This window comes from Zonotrichia albicollis, chromosome 6 (assembly GCF_047830755.1).
Source record: "Zonotrichia albicollis isolate bZonAlb1 chromosome 6, bZonAlb1.hap1, whole genome shotgun sequence".
NCBI classification, from domain to species: Eukaryota; Metazoa; Chordata; class Aves; order Passeriformes; family Passerellidae; genus Zonotrichia; species Zonotrichia albicollis.
Window position 1 is genome coordinate 38091624 of NC_133824.1, and position 21870 is coordinate 38113493.

General features: G+C 52.6%; 1 protein-coding gene and 1 long non-coding RNA gene across 7 annotated transcripts in view; one reads left to right on the forward strand and one right to left on the reverse strand.

Annotated features, from left to right (window-relative positions):
• Positions 1 to 14919, forward strand: part of RASSF7 (Ras association domain family member 7) — a 58288-nt gene extending 43369 nt beyond the window's left edge. For 3 of the 6 annotated variants that reach the window (XM_074543259.1, XM_074543255.1, XM_005491610.4), the window contains exons 2-6: positions 9968 to 10121; positions 10312 to 11225; positions 12259 to 12427; positions 13073 to 13183; positions 13907 to 14919. In XM_074543259.1, coding sequence (XP_074399360.1) covers positions 10019 to 10121; positions 10312 to 11225; positions 12259 to 12427; positions 13073 to 13183; positions 13907 to 13938 — 1329 coding nt within the window. In that variant the 5' untranslated portion in view covers positions 9968 to 10018 and the 3' untranslated portion in view covers positions 13939 to 14919. Of the gene's footprint in view, positions 1 to 6262; positions 6352 to 8138; positions 8254 to 9967; positions 10122 to 10311; positions 11226 to 12258; positions 12428 to 13072; positions 13184 to 13906 lie in introns of those variants that run through there. The other 3 variants (XM_074543256.1, XM_074543258.1, XM_074543257.1) reach the window with 2 other exon arrangements.
• On the reverse strand, positions 14571 to 21186 carry LOC141729371 (uncharacterized). Its single transcript, XR_012580848.1, has 4 exons — positions 21103 to 21186; positions 18959 to 19125; positions 18208 to 18300; positions 14571 to 17945 (listed from the first exon to the last, which is right to left on the reverse strand). It is a non-coding gene; the product is annotated as an uncharacterized LOC141729371 (long non-coding RNA).
• Positions 21187 to 21870: the final 684 nt, after the last annotated feature.

Consider the following 21870-nt stretch of genomic DNA (forward strand, 5'->3'; position numbering starts at 1 on the left):
TCAAATTGAAGCTTAAGCTTGGCCCCACTGAAGGTTTTTCACAGAATCCTGTCGTTATAAAGGACTGCTAACATTTTTATGTCCTTCCATTTTTCTCATTTTCTCATTTTCTCCATTTTTCTGAACTGGCAGATGCCAAGTTCAGGAGCTCCTAAAAGTGGCTGATTGTCTGTCTTTTTATGGGCTGGAGTCAGCACTTTCTTGGGGGTTGGGATGCTTCCAGCTGCCCCAGGCTAGTCATCTAGAATAACTTGTTGCTTTAAAAAGAAAAAAAAAAAAAAAGAGGGAGGGCACGGGGAGGAGGGAAAATAACCTGAAACACTTCTTAACCAAACACATAGGACAATTGCATGAAGGCTTCTAGAATTGCCATGAAGGCTTCTTTTGTTGCTACAGCACACAGAACCTGCTGGAGGTCTTCATCTCTGGAGCCTCGTGCTCAACCCTTCCTGTGTCCTCTCAGGTGCCTCCTGCATGACAGTGGAATGTCACAGTGCTCTCAACAGCCCTTTGGGGTCCAGAGCCCCCCGTGGATGTCCTTTGTGGTGTTAGACCCAGCATTGCACTCCTGAGCACAGTGGGGACTTTGGAGGCACCTAGAGCATCCTGCAGGAGAGCAGCTGTGCTGGCAGGGAAGCCCAGTGAGTGGCAGCCCCCCCTTTGCTCCCTGTTGTTCCTGCCAGCCTGGGTAAGCCATTGGCACCCAGCTGGTGTTGTGAAGCTGTCTGACAGGGAGAGCACTTGTAGGGTTCTTGCTGGTTTAAAGATTCCTGCTGTGAGCAATGCTTTCCCCAGGAAATGTGAGTGTGCAGCAGGGAGCTGGTCTCTGCCTCTGGATGCTTGCCTGAGGCAGCTGGTGGAGTGCAGCAGGTTGGATAAACACCATAGGCATCTCTTCATAAGAATAAAGATGGGTTGTGCTGGGTTTTTTTTGAGGCTTTGTGGTTGCTGTTTTCACTTGCCAATTTTTATTTTCTTTTCCAAGTTCTGGCAATGTTTGGAGGTGTCAGCACTCCTTTCTGCTAAGAGCCAAACATACCTGTGGTGGGAATGCTGGGTGGACCTCGTTGCATGTTGTGATCGGTGCGGGCTGGTTTCTGCAGCACAAACGCACACACTCTTCTCTGAGGAGCTGCTTAATTGTCAGAGAGCAGCTCGTGGTCTCCCTGGACTCTTGACCAGTGTGCCCAAGTCTTTGCTTGATGATTTGTGCCTGTAGGAAGTTAGGTGTTTCCCAGGCTTGCTCTGAGGTCATCTCTCCTTCCTCTTCTCCCTGCCCTGATTCCTCTGGAATGGGACTTTCTCAGGGCAACTTGTCAAGTCCTTGGGGTCCCATCCCAAAGGAGTGGCTCTGCATAGGTGCTTGTGCAGAAACGATTCCTGTAGTTGCTTGTGTTTTTGTTGTTTTTTAAAGACCTTTCTATTGCTCTTTCTAGTATTTTAAAAATCTTGCAAACTTGCCATTATATGTTGGAAAAGGGCATTTGCTTTCCCACTCTGGAAGGGAAGCATCATTGGGACCCAGGAGTGGAGGTGCTAGAAACATGGCTTTGAATCTTTGATGCTGCATGCTGAGGACTAGCTGTCCCTCAAAACTCCTTCTCAAGTTTTTTTTTTTTTTTGACTGCTTTAATGCAGTTTGAGGGTTGCCTGGGCAGAGACATTGGATTTGGTATTGTCCTCTTTGAGTTCATTTGGCTTTTTAATGACCTGCTGAGCATAAAGAAGTTGGGCTAGGAAGTTCAAAAGTATTTATTTCCCCAAAGCCAGCCCATGTGAGCATTAGCTGCATGACGATTAAGTCCTAAATGCTTCAGAAGAAACAATGTGTTTTTATTGAGTCTCCTACTCTGTGCAGGCAGGAGTGCTGGCCCAGTCCCCAGCTCATGTTCCTATCCCATTTTGATCCTTCAGGTATCTTAAGTGCTGGACCTGTGTATGGAGCAAGGGATGGAGCCCTTTGCTGGCATTAAAACCCCTTCAGCCAAAAGTCCAGCAAGGCAGCTGGGGGGATTAGTTGGTCATGCAGCAGTGATTTCCTTCTCTTGTTGTAGGACTGTGATTTGTACCCCTGGATGGATGTCCCAGATGCACTTGCGTCTCCAGAGATATGCCATGATTTTACTGCCTTAAAGAGCTTATTGTCTCTGGGTGGGTTCAGGCAGTGATTGATAGCACCTCCACCTAATTAGTCATGTGCCAGGTAGTGCAAAAGCAGAGACTTCTAAAATACCCTAGGGTCTTATCAAAGGTTTCAGCCAGGATTCATTCTGAATCTCTTGTTTATTTGTCTTTGTGTCTGAGCATGTGAGAGAAAGGAGCCTATTCAGCTCTCTGCAAAGGGTCATTAAAATCCTTTTTAATCCTGCAAAGTTGTAAATAAATATCCATGACAGCAGGCACCTGCATGTTCATCTGTGCATCCTCTACTCTGGACACCCAGCAGTATGTCCTTGACATGTGGCTGCTTTCTGAAGCAGGGTAGGAAACTGTGAGTTATTCTGGAAGTGGAGAATAAAATCTGGAAGGTTTATCTTTGGTTGTGCATTTGCTAACTTGTTAATTACCCTCTCCTGTAGGAGGAGAATTGCAATGGAAAGAGGATTGCTGATGGCTGACACCAGCACTTCTAGAGGCTGGAAGGCCGGTCGGAGGGAAAATATTTATAGGTCATTTGGCTTTTTTATGTCCCTGGTCCTACTTGCAGGACAGCTGCAGAGCCTGAATTTTCCTGTAATCCTATGGGGATGAAATGCTTGCTTAATTTGACAGGGGACAGGAAGAGTGTCTGTCTCTGCTCTCATTATAGGTGGTCAAGACTCATCTCATCCCCTGGGGTGGGCTGGGTGAGCATCTCAAGGAAGCTGCACTTTGAGGGTCCTTTCTGGCTCTTCTGGAGGCACTGGGAGAGAGACCTCATTGGTTGGGTCTTGCCCTTGAAGGTGGGGGGAATGGAAGTTTTCTTTGGCTGGGGAGGAGTATTCCCAAGGCTTGAGCAGGCTCTTGCCTCTCAAGATTCTCCTGTGTTCTGCGTGGTGAGAAATACAAGCTGTATTCCAACTTGGGGAAGGAACTGTGTGTAATAACTCAAAATTGCATTATGCTTTCCCTGATGACTGACTGCTGTGGAAGATGAACACAGCAGGGATTCTGGACCTGCTGGCATATGAGTGCCATGGTTGTGTTTGTGTGGATGCTTGGGCAAGTACCCCTCAGAGCCTGCCTTTTAGGAGCTGGATTCATCCCCTAAAGATGATGAACCTAATCTAGATCAGCCTAGAGCCCCAAGATACCTAGACTTAGTCTTGCCCCTGTACAGGGGGCAAAGCTGGGTCCATCCTGGGCATGGCATCAGGGTGCACTCAATTGCACAAGAAAGAAAAGAGCATGGGAGTGTAAAATCCTTTCCTCTTTCCCCTCTAATCTACACATTGTTGCTAATTTTGCTTCTCCCCCTTGGGAAGAATCTACGGATTTATTTCCAGCTGCTTCCATGAAGTCACTCTTCACATGTGGGACTGGGGATGATGGTTACAGGAATAGCAGGTGCTGCTAATGGTTCCCTTGCAAACCTTCATGGCTTTTTCCTAGCCAGCCCTGCCAGCTCTCCCCCCACGGACAGTAGCCATTAGTGCTGCAGGGGAGAAACATGATGCATGCAGGTGTGAAAGATGATCCTTCCGCTTCCAGGCTGAAGCGCTGTAATGTGAGTGTGTGCAGTAGGTGGAGGGATGTTTTTGCTGCTTTTAATTTATAATGAGCTTTTGGCTGGTGGCTCATCTGTGAGGTGGACTGACAAGTAATCATCTCTAAAATGTCACTGGCTGTGATTCTAGATGTTTTCATATGATTCTCAATGCTGACTTGGCATGGCCACAAATCTTAATCTTGTCTACGAGGGAGAAAAGATCTCCCAGCTTCTTCACGGTTTTGTTTCTGTCTCTTCTGTTTCACTGTGGGTCTGATGCTGTAGCAGACCCAAAAGCTTGGGTTGAAAAGCAGAAATCCTGGCAGGTGGAGGTGGCATGCAGTGAGTGTCTTTGACACCAGTCATGATGTGAGCCTCCCTTCCCTAAATCCCTGCCGAAGGCCATCACCCTGAGGACCATCCCCATTCTGCGTCACAGCCCTGGGCAGGATTTGTACCTGACTCTTCCTGCCCTGCTCAACATTGGTCTGCCTCCTCAGGCATGTTAGCATGGGTTTGTAATTTTTGGGAGGAAGTGGAGCAGAAAATCTCTAAGCCTCTATTTTTCTCTTAATGGGGGTTTGCTGGTGTGGTGCTTATGGCTCTCCAGAAATCCGTCTCTTTGGGCAGTTATTGCAAGATCCTTGTGTGGGACATGTGCCCCCTTGGATTGCCAGAGGATTTTGGTGGTGGTCTGTGATTTCTGGCTCAAATCATGCTTTAGCTCTCAAGCATGCAAATACCACAAGACATAGTTTTCCTTTTGATGTCCTTTAGTGCAAAAAGCCGTTGAAACATGGATGTAACTTTTGCTGATGTCAAGTGTGCATTATAGGCTGTGGGATGCCCCCAGCAGAAGCTGCTTGCTATTGAAAGGCAGCAGACCCTTGGGAGGTGCTTGGGCTCGGGTTCATCCACACATCTCTGGTGAAAGTGCACCTTCAGGTTAAATTACCATTTTGGTAATTTGCCAAGTTTTAGGGCTTTCTGTCAGGCACAACATGTCGGAGTAGGGAGCTGGATGGGGGATGGTGGGTGAATTGAGGATATGGTGCTATTGTGGCCACCCCTAAATAAGCTGCTTGGGTGTGAATTAGAGCCCCATACTGGCTGCTTCCTTGCTCCTGGGTACTTGTGGCTACCTTGTGTAAGGGCTGGTGGCTTCCTTAGGCCTGGGGTGTGAAAAGCACTTGCACACCCTCCCTGTGATGGTGGAAGGATGAAGAACTGCCTCTCTGGGCTGTGATCACTCTGGTAGGACTTGTTTGTCACCTCTTGAGCTTGTTTAACCCCTGTCAGTTCTTTGTGCCGGGATGAAGTAACCCACTGCTACTCCAGTTTGGAGCTCTGTGCTGCGAGCGCCCCAGCCGCACCCTGATGGCCCCCGTGCCAAGGACAGGACACTGCTGCCTTTGGTAGGTGACCCTCTTGGCTGCCTTGCACCGGGCCAGAGGATGTGTTCCTTCAGGATCCTGGGGCTGGCATCCTCAGGACAGGCTGGAATGGTGGAAGGGCATCCTCAGGTCAAGCTGGAATGGTGGAAGGTCGTGCACCAAGTGGCTGGGGCTTTGCCTGGTGCTCCCAGCTGCAGTAGCAGTGACTGTGGGTGGTTGCCAGACTCTGCTGCACAGACAGCTTGTTCAGAGATGTGGATAGTCATCTCTGCCCAGCAAGGGAGCTGGTAGTCTGGCACGTGCCACGGCATCAAACCTTGCCATAGCTGATCCGTGCTCAGCGTTGGACCAGCCAGTGGTCAACCCTGACAATGGCATTGCCTTCTGTCCTGGGACATGGCATGGAGAGCCCAGCAGAACTGCTCAGTCCCTGTAACAGCTCAGCCAAGGGCAGGTAATGTCACTCCAAAAGAGGGTCCCAAGGCAGCAGGACACAGTTTGTGGTCTGGAGGGAAACCTGGACCATGTCCCATCCCCTCCAACCTGCTGCAGTTGTTGTCAGGAGGCTTCAGTTATTTATGGATCTTCTCTGTGTTGGTCACCAGAGTAACAGGAAGGCTTCTGCCCCACCAGAGGTTTCTGCAGATGGGCAAGTACCGTCTCTCCCCTTTGGTGCAGCAGCTGGCCCCAGTGCTTAGAGCAGGGAGAGCCTTGAGGAAGTATTAAATAGCTGCTGGATGTGTCACTGCAGCAGTTGAAGCAGGGCAGTGAGTCACAGCCAGCCTGCCAGCGCCCCAGCACAGAGGGTGGCAGCACAGGCCAGCCCTCTCCTCCCCACCTGCTGCTTACTCATGTGCTGGGCTGGGTTTTTTATTGGGGTGTCTGCACAGAGCTGGGATGAGCATCCCCCTGGCACTGGGTGGGAGAGGAGCCAGAGGGTCAGGTTCAAAGAAGAAATGAAACAACTGAGAGTACCCCAGCATTTTCCTGGGCTGCACCCAGAGGGATGCAAAGCTGCTGGTCCCCATGGACACCTTGGTGCTTCACAGATGGCAGGCTCATCACAGCCTGCTCTCAAGTACTAATGCAGTTTATTAACTATGAGTCTTTATGCCCCTACCCTCAGCCCAAAGCCTGGCACGAAAGGCTGGTCTTCTGGATTCCTTTCTCTTTTAATTAGGCTTTCTTGGAAGCCTTCCCCGTGGTGCTCCTCTCCTGCCACCTGGCCCTGTACCCAGCTCCCTGCCAGGGGTGGACACAGTGAGGGAGGTGAGTGAACCTGCAAAAATGGGTGAAGCCTTAGTGTTGGCAGGTTGCCCATCTCAAAACATTTATGCTGGTCCCAGATATTCCTTCTTAGCAGCTCTGATAGAGATGTTTGGGGTAGTTTGGTATTTGGGTTGCAATAGGCCCTTGCTGTTGGGTGCAAAATGGATGAGTTTTTTCTGAAACAGATTTTGAAAAAAATTATTATTATTGTGTGTGAAAAAAATTATTATTATTGTGTGTGGCAAAACATATTAGAAAGACTCTTGCAAAATGCTTGCAACTCCTTGGCTGGAAGGTGCTGTCTCAGCTTCTGAGAGACCCCACAGGGGACATGGCAGGTGGCCCTACAAATCAGGAGTGGTCTTCACTTTAGTGAGGAGGGTGACTGGGCAATATTCTACTATTTCACGTCCAGGGGAGGTCACCAGACCCTTGTGAGTCCCAGCAGCCATCAGGATGGCAGTTTCCAGGAGCAAGAGGTGCATCCTCCTGCACGTGCAGAAATACTCCTTCTTCTCCACTTCCTTTAGCCTGAGAGTTTCAGGGAGGCCGGGAGACAGCAGTGCCAGCAATTAAAATAAAGCTGCGGGATCTGAGATTTTTAATTTTAAATATTTTTTTTTTTCTAGTGTCAGCATTTGAAATTCTGACTTTCAGTCAGGAAATCTGTTGAAGTCATGGCATGAATCATCCCTACCCTCAATTTTAGGACCCATCACATGGGGAAAGGGAACAGAAAATTAGTCATTTTGTTAATCTGCTTCCAATAAAAATTATTTAGAATAAAATGAGCGGCCTTTGGGAGCAGCAGTCATGTCTCCTGGCACCCACATGCACCTGCTGGCTTCCCTGGTGCTGTTTTGGAGCAGGGGCAGGGCCTGGCAGCTGCCTGCCCTTCGGGTTCATGATCAAAGCAACCTGCTGGGGCAAATACAAACAGAGGCAGCTGGAAACCTGCCTTCTGCTGAGAAGCTGCTCTTCCCCAGGAAAAGTAATTCTTGCCCAAAATAAAAGCCCATTATTTCTCCTACCTGGTGGTGTAACAAGGGCACCCACTATTAATGCTGGGGGTTGGCAGAGAACCCCATTAAGAGGGGGGGTCTATTTGCAAGTGGGGCAATGAGACTCACCCCCAGCTGCTGTGGTTTTGAGTGATGGTAAAGAACTGAGTAGGTTACAGCAAAGGTGATGCTTGGGGCAAGGTGAATGTTTTTAGGTTTATTGCCTGATGGGGTTTTATTTGGTTTTTTTTTAAACTAGATTGAGGCTGTCATGGTGGAGTATTGGGGATGAGATGCTGAGGGCAGCCTGTGATGTCCCTCCCAGGCAGGAACTGAGTGGCTCAGGGAGCATTGCATGTCCCCTCAGATAAGGATGAACTTTCATCCTCTCTGCTCCCTTGTGAGGCCGGGGATTTGGGGGAAGAGGGGCAGCGAGGCTGGTTTTGAGTGGGAGCTGATCCTCCCCAGAAGGCAGGGGGAGGGCAGGCAGGGAAGGGAGCAGCCCCCAGCCCTCTTCAAGGGGGCAGATAACATCCTGTATCTGGCTGCAAGCTGGAGACAGCTCCCAACCCCCAGAGGTTACAGCAAACACCCCCTGTGCTTGCAAGGATCTAAGGAAGCAATGAAATCCATTAGATTTTGGGGTGCTGGAGAACGTGGTGGGGGTTATGCCCTGGCTGCTTTCTGGGGGTTTCTCCTGCATGAGGAGCAGGGCTGGCTGCCCCCAGGCTGCTGGCAGCGCTGTGCCGCAGGCTGGGCTGTGGTAAATGATTGCCGGGAAGGCCGGCCAGGGCGGGGCCAGAGCTTGGTGCCTGGTTTGAACAGGACAGGTGCCTGGGGCCGTGTGCCCGCAGCCATCCTGCTCCCACAGCGCTCGGCAGCCCCGGATCTTGACAGCACGGTGAGACTGTTCGGCGGGACTCAACGAGCTGGGTTACTTTTCTTCTTTATTCTTAAGCTCCTGGCCTCCGTATCCTGGGTTGTGGCACCAGAAGCCGGATTTGAGACTAGCTTGGTGCCTGGGCAGGGAAGGGGGCGTAGGGAGTGCTCTGTGGGGTGTGTTGCTCTCCAGCTGTGGTGTTAGGGTGCTGCTGAGGGGAGGCTAGGGAGTGAACAGCAGTGGTTTCAGGGTGATTTGGGTGGTGCCGCAGTGGCACCTGGACTTTGCTCCAAGCCGGGGGACAGTGGCGGCCTTGAATACACAGGACTGGGGAGTGGTGCCAAAACGCAGCTTCAAATTTATATCGTGCAAATGTTAGTGGTTTGGGGCTTACAGGGAGGTGGGCTGAACCCAGGGTGTCCTTCAGCCCCACAGTTTCGCGGTGGCTCAGCCAAGGCAAACATGAGCTCAGCGCTGAGGTATTTGTGACGGCTGCTCCGTGCCCATGTTTTGGAGGTGGGCAGGGAGGTGGCACCAGCAGGACCCGGCACCTGCGCAGAACGTCCCCACCAAGCCATGTCCTCCTTGGTTTCTCCTTGCCTTTCTCACACCACGATTAAAACTCCTCATCACCGGAGACAAGACCCTTCAAGCCCTCCCTTTGATTACTCAAGTAGGCAACAAAAAATAATGAATAAGCGGAGTTTAACCAAAGGTCAAGCCTTCTCACAGCCTGGCTGCAAACTTGGGATAGCTGGAGCAGAGGGAGGGGCTGCAACCAGCCGGGTGAAGCTGGGAAAGCAGTCTGTGACCCCCCTGGATGGAAGGCCTGAAAATTTAGTGTACGTTACTCCATCCAGGACTTTCAGACAAGACTGATAGTGTCAAAACCAGTGTTGTAGCAGGGAAAATAGATACATCTTTGCATGGTATTTGAAAACTCTGTAAGCTCAAATATTTGAGTTCCTTACAGCTTGTGCTTAATTTTTTTTTAATTTGTGCCAGTTGCAGTTGTTGAGCTGCTGGAAGAGACAGGAGTTGGGTGTGCCCAGGCTAAGAGGTGTTGTTTTATGGTAGTAGTACCCACTGGATGGGAGTTGAGCTGGGCCCAGTGTTGGTCAGAGCCTGGGCTTTGTCATAGGTGTTTATGCCTGGCTACCCCTCCAAAACCCTACCTTTGGTCATGCCTTTGTTCAGAAAGACGCTTTATTTTAATTTCTCAATCTCTCTCTGATAAATTGAGATGGATGTAAATATGAAAATATTAAAATGTGCATTATCTGCACCTTTCCTCTAGATCATTGCAAAAGTGGGCCACCAGTAGTTCATCTGTCTTTTACAAAGTTGTTTAGAAAATCCCTCAGTGCCACTCTGTCAAATTTCGAGAGAAATTGCAGTGAAAATCCAGACCCATAAAACTCATTAAAAGTCTGTTCTCACAGCAGAAATAACCCGGAAATCTTTTGGGCGCCACACAGACACACAAACCTCATCATTTCCCACCACAGGAAGATCTAGACCCACTGTCCCCACGTGAAAAAAAAATTCTTTGCAGATGAATATCAGCGTTTAATAACATCAGCAAAAGTGCAGTCTGTGCACAGGGTGGCAGCGAACAACTCCTTGGTCTAGGATTCGCCCCATGGGATGATGGTTTAATGACACTGCTTTCAAAGCATCTTGTATTCCTTGTTAGAGGCTTGGGATGGAAACCTGGTTTGTTTTCTCCCCACAGGCAGCCTGTCCTGCAATGACCCAGAGCACCTGAGGCCCGGCAGCTGAGGGGATGGAGCTGAAGGTCTGGGTGGATGGGATCCAGAGGGTCGTGTGTGGAGTCTCGGAGCAAACCACCTGCCAAGAAGTGGTCATTGCCCTGGCACGGGCCATTGGTGAGCCATCTCCGTCTGCTGGGGGGTGCCCCATCTGCAGGTTCCTCCTGGAAGAGGAGTCCTTGGGCAGGTGGAGGTCTTGCTCTGTGGTGGTGGGGCTGCCAGCAGCGCTGCCTGTGGGGCAGCAGCCTGAGCACAGCCCTGCTGGCCTCTGCTTTCCCGATCTGATGTGCTCACCTCCTCCCGGCAGGTCAGACGGGCCGCTATGTGCTGGTGCAGAAGCTGCGGGAGAAGGAGCGGCAGCTGCTGCCGCTGGAGTGTCCCTTGGAGTCGCTGGCCAAGTGTGGGCAGTATGCCAACGACGTGCAGTTCATCCTGCGGCGGACGGGCCCCAGCATGGCCGAGCGGCCCTCCTCGAGCCCCCTCCTGGGCTCTCCCCAGGCTCCCGAGAGGACGTTCATCCGGGCCAGCTTGCCCATCAAGCCCAGGCTCACCAGCATAGACGGACCCCGTTCCAGGGAACCCAAAAAGTCCATGACCTTCAGCCTGGGTCCGACAGGCTCCAGCGACCTATTCGCCGTGAGCCGATGGAGGCAACAAACACGGGATGGGCTAGACTTGGAAGGTGGTGGTGTTGTCCAGCCCTCCAAGGAGGAGCTTTTTAGGAGAGTGTTGCAGCAGCAGGAGCAGCTGCATTCCTTGGAGGCCCATGGAGACACGCTAGAAATGGACCTACGGCTCTGGGAGCGCAGCCGGCTTGCTGGCCAGGAGAATGAGATCCTCTATCTGGAGCAAGTGGTGCGGAGGAATGAGACGGAGCTGGGTGAGGAGGAGTTCTGGCAGAGTGAGCTCCGGCTGGAAAAGGAGTGCGAGCGGGAGCGACAGGAGCGGGTGAGGAGCCTGCGGGCCAGCCTGGAGGAGTACACCCAGAGGATCTATGAGCTGAGTGTCCGGACTGAGGCCCTGCAGGAGGAGATTCAATGGGAGATGGCTGAGAGGGCCAAGAGGGGGAAGGAGATCTCTATGCCCAGCCCCATAGAGCTGGAGGACATGGCCACCAAAATGAAAAGGGACCTGGAGGCCAAGGTCAAGCAAGGCACCCAGCTGGAGAGCAACCTGGCCAGCGTGGAGAAGGCCCTGGAGGAAGCTGAAAAGAACCTACAGGTAGATAAGACTGGGTAGATAAGGCCCCATGGGATGGTAAGATCTTGAGGGGAGGGGGTGGGACCAGCTTTCCAGACACATTAGACCTATGGGTTGAGTGGGGTTGGTTACTCCACCTGTCCAGTGATCTTGAGACTGGGTGCACAGCTCTCAGCAGCAGTGATCACTGACAAAGGGACACTACCACTCTTGCCCCACTGGCACAGGGTCCCACACCCATTGCTCTCTGTGCAAGCTAAGTCTGGGCTATTGCTCCTTCTGACTGTTGCACCAGGAGCACAGCATCACCTCACTCCAGCGCAGACAATGGTGCTGGAGCAAGTGGTCCACGTGTGGGGTTGATGGCATTGGCAGAAGGGTCAATGTCATCTTGGATGAAGGAGTCACAAAGGGCTCAGCAGAAGTTCCCGTGGTGCCTGTGCACGAAGTCTTTTGACCATGCAGGGCTTGGGCTCGTGGTAAGGGGCTGCACAGTGTGGAGATGGCAGCTCTGGGGATGAGCTTTGATGCCCTCTCAGCTCATGGTGGGGGGCTGTGCAGTGTGGAGATGGCAGCTCTGGGGATGAGCTGCAATGCGCCCCCAGCTCTCCTGTTGCAGCCTCCCAGCATCAAGGGTCAAGGGGCTGCATGACTCCTGCCTTCTACCCACCATGTCCCTTTGGAGCAAACCGGGGAAGCTTCTATCCAGGCTTTCCCCAGGCTGTGCATGCTTTCAGCATCTTTCCTTGAGCATCTCATTTGCATTTGGCAACTCCCAGCACAGCGGGCGCGTTTGATGGCTGCTCGCACCCTCTTGTGGAGATGCAGCAGAGCAGGGCTGTTCCCAAACCAGCGTCATCCTCGTCCCCGTTGCCTGGGCACCTCCCTTCCTGCAGCCCTCAGAGAGGGGCAGCTGAGCCACAGTGCCCCTGAGGTTCCCTGTGCTGGCGCTGGCAGGGTGAGCCCCAGCCGGGGAGCAGCCCCAGCCGGCCCGCTTGGGGCATGGGGGGAACGTGCGGCTCACCCTGTCCCCCCCTCGGTGTGTGTTTTGCAGGCCCAGACCCAGGAGCTGGAGGAGTTAAATAAGGAGCTGAGGCAGTGTAATTTGCAGCAGTTTATTCAGCAGACGGGGGCCACGGTGACCGTCGTGCAGGCCCGGTCCGAGGAGGACGCCCAGGCGGAGCCGAGCCCGTGCGAGCTGCCAGCCTACCGGAGAAACGGAGGTCAGCGCGCTGCCGCTGGCTCGGCCGCGGGGGCTGCTCCGCGGGACCCTACCTGCTCCCTGCCTCCCTCTCCGAGGGGTCAGCCCCAAAGCTGGCCACTTCTCCCCTGGGCACTGAGATCTGGCAGGTGGGGGATTGTGTGCTGACATGGCAGTCGCTCACCACTCCCACGGGGTTTCAGAGATTTTTCACCCCTGGGGCTCCTTCCTCCTCCCCACTGAAGCCTGGGGGCTGCTCACAGACATGCACGGGAGTCAGATCCTGCATTGCTGCTTTTGGGGCCGAGGCGGCTGCAGGGAGCTTTCCTTCACAGCCTTGCTCATGTCACCACAGCAGCTGCAGCAGAAGGCAGGTGGCTGAAGGCCGGCGTCAGTCCCTGGGGGCTGTGGGCTGGTGGGGACATCCTCTGGCCACAAATGACCTTTCTGTGTTTGGCGAGGGAAGGGTGGTGCTCAGGGCCTTGTCTGCAGCCTCACAGGCGTGAGAGGCAGCGGGGGGGTTCTTACGGAAAGGAGCCTGGTCATTTCTCCTCTGGAGCACCCGGAGCAGGTGACATGGCTGCCCTGTGGCACTGCAGTGGCTGTGCCCAGCGAGCCTGGGAGGCTCGAGCCCTGCCTGAGCTGGATGTTTTTCCCCACCCTGTAGGTTTTTCTCCCACCGCTGGTACAGACTTGCCTCCCCAGGTCAGCACCAAGCAGCTCCTCGGCCATCCCAGGACCCTGCCGGAGCCCCTGGTGTCCAGCCTGAACCCCGAGGGTGCGTATGTCCCACTGGGGCCCTGGGAGCATGAGCTGCTCTGCAGAGCATGGCTGGGAAGAGGGGAGAGGCTTTTGCTGCCCAAAATGGGCTGCAGAGAGCAAGCGTGTGCTGGTGGTGGGAGGCCAGAGCTATTTATAGATGCCATTAGGAAGCGCAAAGCTCACACTCCAGCAGTCTCTGCTGTGCTGCCAGGGGCTCACACACTGGCAGCTTGGCTCTCTGCCCTGCCAGGAGCTGTGGAGGATGGTTCTCATCCCTCTCCTGCCACTCTGTACCCCCAGGGTTAAGGCCTTGCTCAGTTAGGATGAGGAGGGCTTGTCTCCTGGCTTTTACAGGAGCTACTTTTGTTCCATATATTATTGACCAGTTCATTCCAAAACCCTTCCTACCTCCTGTGACTCTTTTGTCCCCTTGCACCTGTTTTTTGCATGCAGCAAAAGAGAGCTGTATTAGGGACACCTACCTGCTGTGGTGATGCTACATCCACCCTGGCATTCTCCTCCCACCCATGCCACCTTTGCCCCAGCAAAAGCCTCTTGCCATCCTCCACACAGCCCAATACATCCACCCCCATCCTTCAGGACACTGCAGCAACCGCACTCCCATCTCCCAGTCCAGGCTTTGTGCTCACATACATCCTGTTTTCCACTCTCCTTTTTGCAAGTTCTCACCCACCAGGGTGGGATTGCTCAGGTGTTTTTTTTTTCTCTTATCTTGCAGTTGTATCAACCAGGCAGAGCATCTGGAGGTAGAAGGTCCCAGGCAGTGGAGGATCAATTGCCTTCAAAGTGTAACTGTATAAATAAACCATATTATATATATATATATATATATATATATTTTATATTTTTTTTACTGCTTTATATTGTGAATGGATGTGGATGGCCAGACAGAATATTTTTACAGACTGTAAAGTAAAACTAGAGACTGATTTCACAAAGCAACCCTCTTCCCCTGAGGATGAAAGCGACTCCCTTCTATTTTTTTTAAGTAGTTTCTATATTGAACAGAAAACAGCAGTGCACCCATTCTGCTTAAAGATCCATCGTGCATTTGGAAAAGTCATTGTTCCTTTGACTAGGGGAGCAAAGCTGCAGTGGAGACCCCTGAGGAGGCTCACCTGGATGGAGCAAGTTAACAGATTTCACAGCAACTTGTCACTGCAAGTGGAGCCATGACAAACAGCCTCTTCACTGGCGGCAAGGGAGGCCCAAAAACAGTTTTAAGACAAATTTCTGGCCCGTCTTTTTTTATGTATATTATAAGAAACCTGTAGGAGAAACCACTTTCTGTGGTGCCACAGACCACGCTTCAAGGGAGCACACAGCAGGAGTTGTTTTTCTTAAATGCATTTAATCTTTCAACTTCTTTTTAAAGTAAAAAATTGCAGAATGAGCCCTTCCCCGGTGGTGGTGTGAGTGGGGAGCAGGACCAAAATACTATTGGTGACATTTCCCTGATAATTTTTTTTAACTCGATGGCCAGTAGTTACCATTCTGTTCATCTGTGGCGGTGGGGCACCTTGTTTGGTATTTTAATTGCAAAACCAAAGCGGTTTGGGGAGGGGATGAGTTTGTCTGGGAGATCCCTGAGCCTGTTCTCAGTGCGTCGTATGCGGAAAATGCGGCTTGGGCACAGCGTTCCCGGTGAAACCCCGCTTCCCTGTGCGAATGTAAATCCCGTGCGCCGCAGATCCAATTTTCAATAAATCTTTGGGAAAGGATTTGAGCAAAGCGAGTGTGAGTGTGCTCTTGTGGCCAGGGTGAGCCGTCCCTGCCGGACGCGTCCCAGTGGTTTGCGCACCCCGCAGCTGCCTCTTCCATTCCGAGCCATCTCTTCCTATTTGCCGAATTAAAGCTGTGAGTATTTTATAACTGACTGACTCTTATGCACACAGTGCTCTTTTCTTCCTTTTTTTTCCCCCCTTTTTTTTTCTCTTTTTTTTTTTTTTTTTTAATTGTGAAGCGCTTTACAGCCAGGGGATGCAGCTTGTCTCCGGTGAGCTGTGGCCATCTCTGGGATGAAACATGGCAACATTTTAATAATGCACAGCAGCAGCAGCAGCAGCTCAGAGCATTTTAGGACAGGAGGCAAAGGGGGTGGTGCTCAGCTGCAGGCAGGAGCAGGTAAGGGGAAATTTCCCATTTGCCTCCAAGCCTCTTTGCAGTGGGATAACAGCAGCCAGGAATGTCAGCTCTTGCTGTCCATCACCATTTCCCCTGAGCTTCTGCTGGCTCTTGTCCCTGGGGACATCTTCCCCTCTCAAAGCTGATTTTCAAGGTGTCACCACAGTCTAGCAGGCTGATCAAGTAATATTAAAGGATTAAAGTTTGCATTTTGGGAGATCCACTGGTACTTCTGTGTCTTAGGTTATGACTGGAGAGCTGTCACAGTGGGGAGATGCAATTTCAAAGTTGCCTTTTTTGAATTGGGGCTTTTTGGGTGGGTTGTTTTTCAAGTTCCCCCTCGCCCTCCTTAAATCATCTATCTCAAGGAAAATTAGTTAAAAATATGTTCATTACATGCAGCTGTTTCTCCCCTGCTTGTTGCCTTTTTGAGCTTTGTGTGCTTTTTTTTTTGGACTCTTGTTTTTTAAAGCTTCTGCCTTGCTAAGAAGTGGGTGATGGACAGTGTAAAAAGACCATTTCAGTGCTGCTTGGGGAGGGGACGGAAAAGCAGATTAGAAAACCCACTTTCCCTGGACATGGCTGGATTTCAGTGTGTCATGGGACATCCTTTGTGTATCCCAGAAAACTGACCTCTGCAGGTTTAAAACTGGATCTTTCATTTTTTGGGTTACATTTGTAGCCTTGCCTTCTGCAAAATAAACAGGAATGAAGAGAAAAGACTCATCACCTATGGTACTTCCAAATGGGGGCAGAAAATTAATTTGAATGTCTGGAGGATTTTTTTCCCCTCTGTTATGATTATATATTATTTATCAGTTTTGTAGGTTCAGTCATAATTCAGTCAATCATAACAGGCCAAACCAGCACCAGTCTTTCCTAGAGGGAGGTGTGGGAGGGTGTGGAAAATAAGGATTTAAAATATATATCACAGCAGATTTGGCCCTTCAGCTGATGCCCCTTGGCTGGCATGCAGGATTTGGAACTGTTGCATGGGTGGGAGACAGAGTAAATCAACTGTGTCCCCCCCTGATAACTGGGCATGGGGCTGGCGAGAGGGCTGTGACCAAGGGCTAACTCTCACGACTGTGGTTCTTTGCAGATTTTCTTCATTTTGTGTCCCACCCACCATCACCCAGCTGCTGCCTAGGCCAGCAGTGTTTTACAAGGTAATAAATGACTTTGATTAGCACCTCAGTCCCTGCTGTGGTGCACGTGGGGCAGAGGTGGGTGGTAATAAACTCCAGCGTTACCTCGGGAGCTCCCGGCCCAGGCTGACCTATATTCCTGGGCTCGGGGGGCCTGCGCGGGTCCCTGCCTGTTATTTAACGCAGCGAGGCTCGATCCCCGCTGCCCCGCCCTCCCTCTTTTAGCTGCTCTAAAGCCTGTGTCAATAATACATTTCTGCCATTGAATATTTTATTGATGGTTTGACTTTTTTGCTGCTCGCGATTCCCATTTCAAGGCTGCGTGATTGTTCCTAATTAAAATTTTATGCCCTGGGACAAGCCTTCTTGCTACAGTGGAGATGATGCTGTCCTTTTCTAGGCCACTACAGAGTGGTAGGAAGAAATTACCATTACCCATTGTTATGAGATTAAAACAAAGCAAATAAATTATGGTTTTTTTCCCTTAAAAAACAAACCAGCAGCCCAGCGTACGGCGCGTACTGGAGAGGGAACAACTGGCTCGCGGGCAAGGCAGGGATCCAAGCGTGCAGGGTGGCTCGAGGATGCTGTGCCTGGCTGCGCAGGGACCCGTGTCCCCAGGTCCCTCAGGCGCCGTGGGCAGCTTCCTCCTTCCCTGGAGCGGGCAGGAATGGACTACAGAGCTTCTCTCTCCTCAGATGCTTCTCCTGGCTAGCTCCAGTGCCATCCGAAAAATCACAGAGTGAAGGATTTACCTGGTTTTCGCTGGTGAGCAGTCCCGCATTTTTGTTGGCCTTTTTTTTTAATAAATCTGCAGGTTCTGCCAGCACAAGGCACCATTCAGAAGAGTATTTCAGCCACCTCCAGCCTCCCTGGCGCCCTTTTCCTGGCTGCACTACCTGATTTTTTTTTAGGGTTACTTTTTTTTTAATATTGTGTGAGGAAAATGGCCCCCAGCTCCTCACCCCTCTATCCTGGACGGTCAGCTCCTCACCACCCTCATCAGATGGTGGTCTGGGTGCCAGCACTGCCCCAGGCCAGTCCACTTTCTTCAGGGCAACACTGCTGCAGACACGTGAACCATCCCCAAGTTGCAATCACATATTTGTACAAGTTCCTGGGTGTTTGGGTTTGGATAATTTTTTTCCCCCCTCAATTTCATCTAGAGTGCTAGAAGCATTTGTGCTGCCTCCCAGCCCCTGGATTTGGCAAGCGCTTTCAAAGCACACACTTCAGCACCAGTTACATAAGAAAAGGTGTGAATGTCTGGAGGAGAAAATGCCTGATGGTTTTGCTCCCCGAGTGGTGTACAGATGCTCTGCTGCTTGCTCCTGGCTGCACAGCTTCTCCCAGCATAGCTCACTGCAGATGAGGAAGAGCTGTTTGAACCAGCATGTGTGTCCATGCAGGGAGCATTGTCTGCTCCCCTATGATGATTTTTCTTTCTCCATCTCAGAGTGCAGACTGACTGCATTCTACCTTGCCCTTGAAAAAAAAAAAAAAAAAAAAGCACCATAAAGCACTAGAGGAGGCTGGGAAATTTTCTTGTTTATGGATGAGCAAGTTTCTCTCCCAATGGAACCTCCTGCCAGCAGAAATCTTTCTGGGTTTTTTTTTGGTTTTTTTTTTTTTTTTAGGATGTATTATATAAGTCCCTGCTTGCATTTAACTAACTGACTTCCTCTTAAACAATTCATGTACTCCTTCTATTCCTCATAGAGCAGCTTGCTCCTGCAGTGAGGCTCACCTGACACTGGGACATGTTATGGACAGAACACAACAGGCATTTCTTCGTGTGGTGCTTGAAGGGTAAGGCCTGTTCCCTTCCCTCCATGAAGAGCTGAAACAAGAACAAAATCTTTGAAGAGCACAAAGAGTCCCTTCAGCTCAACAGGCCTGAAATTCAGCATCATCCCCTCCTGTAAGGCACTCCCCTGCCTCTCACCAAAAATCTCACAGTTCGGAGTGAAAGCACACAACTACTCTTCTAACCAAGCTAAGTACCATCTTACAAATCTGTTTATTAGCTACTGAAAAACATGAAATCAAGGGGCATCACAGCCCTGGTGTATTTTCTCACCACTCAGGAGCACCCTGCAGTTAGGCCAGGACAGAAGGGCTGATGCTGAGCTTCCTGCTTGGGGGACAACCATGTCACACCCTTCTGCTCTCCTTTTCAAGCCACCTTCACTGGCCACAGAGGCAAAATAAGAGATGGGAGGAACCAGGCATGCAGTGCAATCAGACACATCACTGAGAAGGCACAGCTTTCCTCTTCACCTGGTCTGATGCCCTGGATTACAGTAATCAGCACTCAAACACTGGTTTTGCACATTTATTGAAGACTTCAGGTGACAGCACAGCAGGTTAGTTTTGAATCATGCCAGAAGAATGTTAAAAACAGGAACTGAGTTGGATGTTCCCCCCCCTTACTGGAGACACACACAAAAAAAGGCAAAACCAAACAAACTTCACTTCAACCCCTTCCTTTTGCTTACTGGAGATGAACAGGATGGTTCCATTGGTGGCAGGAAGTCGGAAGCATTCGTACCATAGTGCTGCTCACAGGAATTGGGACAGGCCTTGCCAGGTGACCTGCAGAGCTGCTCCTGCCAGCGGCATCTCCTGGGTTAGCTCATCAGCCAGCACAGTCCCAAACGCAGGGCTGTTCATTCAAAGAGAAACAAAGCACCTTTATTTTCAGACACAGGTTTGTTACGTGCATGGTCACCTATAAAATGGAGTGGCAGGGGGACTGTGGCCTTGAGTTTCAGCTCTCAGCCACACTTGTACACAGATGGATTTTGCACCAGGTTTCCCTCCCTCCCTTTCTCTGTGTGGCTACACTGTGCTCCTGCCTGCTTGGGACCAGCAGTGGGAAGATGCTGTAGATGCAGCTAGGAAAGAAAAAAAGCAATCTGGGGCTGAGACAGCTGCAAACTTGTCTACCCAACCCTGTCCCCCATTAAAAAGAAAAAAATAAAAAGGCCTATTCGGCTTCTGAAAAAACATGAAAGCATGAAAGCATCTTGGGTAAATTCGGTTGGTTTTCCCATCTTCCCAGGCTGTTTGAGCACTACGGAAACACAGAGCACTGAGGGAGCTGAGTTTCCTCGTGAAGAGCAGATGTTCCTCTGGGACACAGACAGAAATGATAAGAGCATGAAGGAGAGATAGGGACAGGCAAAACTTCTCAGAGAGACACTTTACCAACAGAGGACCTTGCTCTGCCTTTTGTGCAATTAACTACTTATTGACCAGAGCGCTACCAATTCCTTCAGATCAAGCCTTTACAACAGCCCAGGGCTAATGAGAGCAGCCCCGGGAGTAGTGGGAATACCTGAGCCCTTCCAGCGAACCTCAGCAGCTGTGGTGAATCTTAGCTGGATATTAGGAATTCAGCTGACAATGAAGCTGTGCTGCTCTCCAGAAAATACACATTTCAACTACCCAGCTTCTTCAGCAGCCGAAAAATCACAAGAGGTAACTTTGTAGGAGAAGCCATCTGCTTCGTCACTTCCTCAGTTTTTAGTGACAGCCACCGTGGGTGGCTGGAAAAGTCCCTGCCTGGCTTGCCTTCCTGTTCCTCGGGGCCATGAAGTCAGAGTCCCCTGCGTGACATCACAGCACACTGGGCACGGCAGCTCTGCAAATGCCCAGCCAGGGCCGGGCCGCCAATAGAGCCCTGGCACAGGATGAAGAAAACAGCGAGCAAAGGTGAGGGGTGGGATGGAAAAAAAAACCAGCAACAAAAAAGGAAAGTGAGGCTCGTTTCTGCTTTTCCTTTAACAGACTAGAGAGCCTCTGTTTAAATGTGACTCATGCAGGGCAATACTAGGCAGAGTTTCTTCTATTAACACACCCTTGGCAATAGCAGTTCAGTTAGTCACTGACCGGCTCTCAAGACGTCACCGGCCGGGATGATGCGTCTCTAACTTGGTACGGAGTCCGCTAGCACTTATTTACTTTGGAGAAGAGTGAGAGAACAGAGAGAGGCACGCCATCCCTCCTGAACAACTTTACCACCAACTACTCGCACCGACATGCCGACGCGGCCCGTTCCCTCCACCTCCCGCGGGCACACCGAGCCCCGGGGCAGGAGCGCTCCATCTTTCCGCGCTGCCCTGAGCGAGCGCGGCCGATCCGGGCCGACCATCGAGGGTCCGCAGAGCCGAGCACGGGCAACCACTGGAGGCAGGACAGTGGTGACCGATGGGGAGCCGACTCCCTGGCACGCCGGAGCCCCTCACCTGGCTGGCCGAGAGCGCAGGAGGGCGTCGAGGCTTCGAGGCGCGGGTCCGGGGAGGCGAGGCGGCCGCACAGTGATGTCCGAGGAGCAGGTTAGCCGCTGTCACACGCACAGTGGAGTCGCCGAGAGCACAATGTGCGTTAGTCAGTGGCTCACCTGCTCCTGGAGGGTGACGGGGGGGGCGGCGGGGCCCGCCTGCAGCATAGGCGACACCGGGCAGCGCGAAGGATGGGGCGCGGGAGGGGGGAGCCGCGCCGTGCCCGGGCTCCGCGGCGCGTGGAGCTGCAGCTCCGCGCTCCCACCCCCGGGGCAGGCTGGCCCGTGCGGCCCCGGGGCCGGCGTTGCCCCGCAGCTCTGGAACGGGGAACCCCTCCCGGCGCGGCCGCCGCTCACCTGCGCTCCCGCCGCCGCCGCCAACTTCTCGCTCTGCCCCGGCCCGGCCCACGCCGCGCGCCGCGGCCCCTCGCTCCGCCCCCCGCGCCGCTCTAGCCAATGGCGACGCCGCGCGCCCGCCCGCCGGCCCCGCCCCCGCGCCGCTGCAGCCAATGGCAGCTCCGCCACCGCCCGCCGACGGCCGCTGCGGGGCGGGGCCGGGCGGGCAGGCGGCCCCCCCGCCCCCCCGGCGGTGACAGCGGCGGGCGCGGCGCGTTCGCTTCTGCACGTCGCTGCTGCTGCGGGGAGGAACCATTTGTACCTGTTGAGCCGCCGCCCGCCTCCCGCTCACCCCGCCCCGCCGACCCCCGCCCTCCCCGCCCTCGCCGCCCCGCTCGGGCCGGCTGCCGCCGGCGGCGCCCCCCTGCCCTGCCGCCGCCGCCCGCGAGGAGCCCCTTGCCCACTGGACCCCCATGGCCCCGGCACTCGTCTCTCCCTTTCCCCTCCGTCCCCTTTCCGCCCCCGCCGGAGCCCGGCCCATGGTACGGCCCGCCGGGGCCGTGCCATCAGGGCAGTGTCGGGGCGCACGTAGGCGGTGCGGGAGGGACGGGGCCAGGGGGCGGGGGGAGAGTCGGGGTGTCCCCGGCCGCCCCCGCCGCTGCCGCCTCTCCTGTCGCTGCATCAAATGTCACCGTGTCACATTAATTTTTTGTATGTTTTCCCCCCTCCGTTGGGTTGGGCGTGCGGCGAACCCGAGTGCCCCTCGCAGTGGCAGGGGGCGGAGGTGGT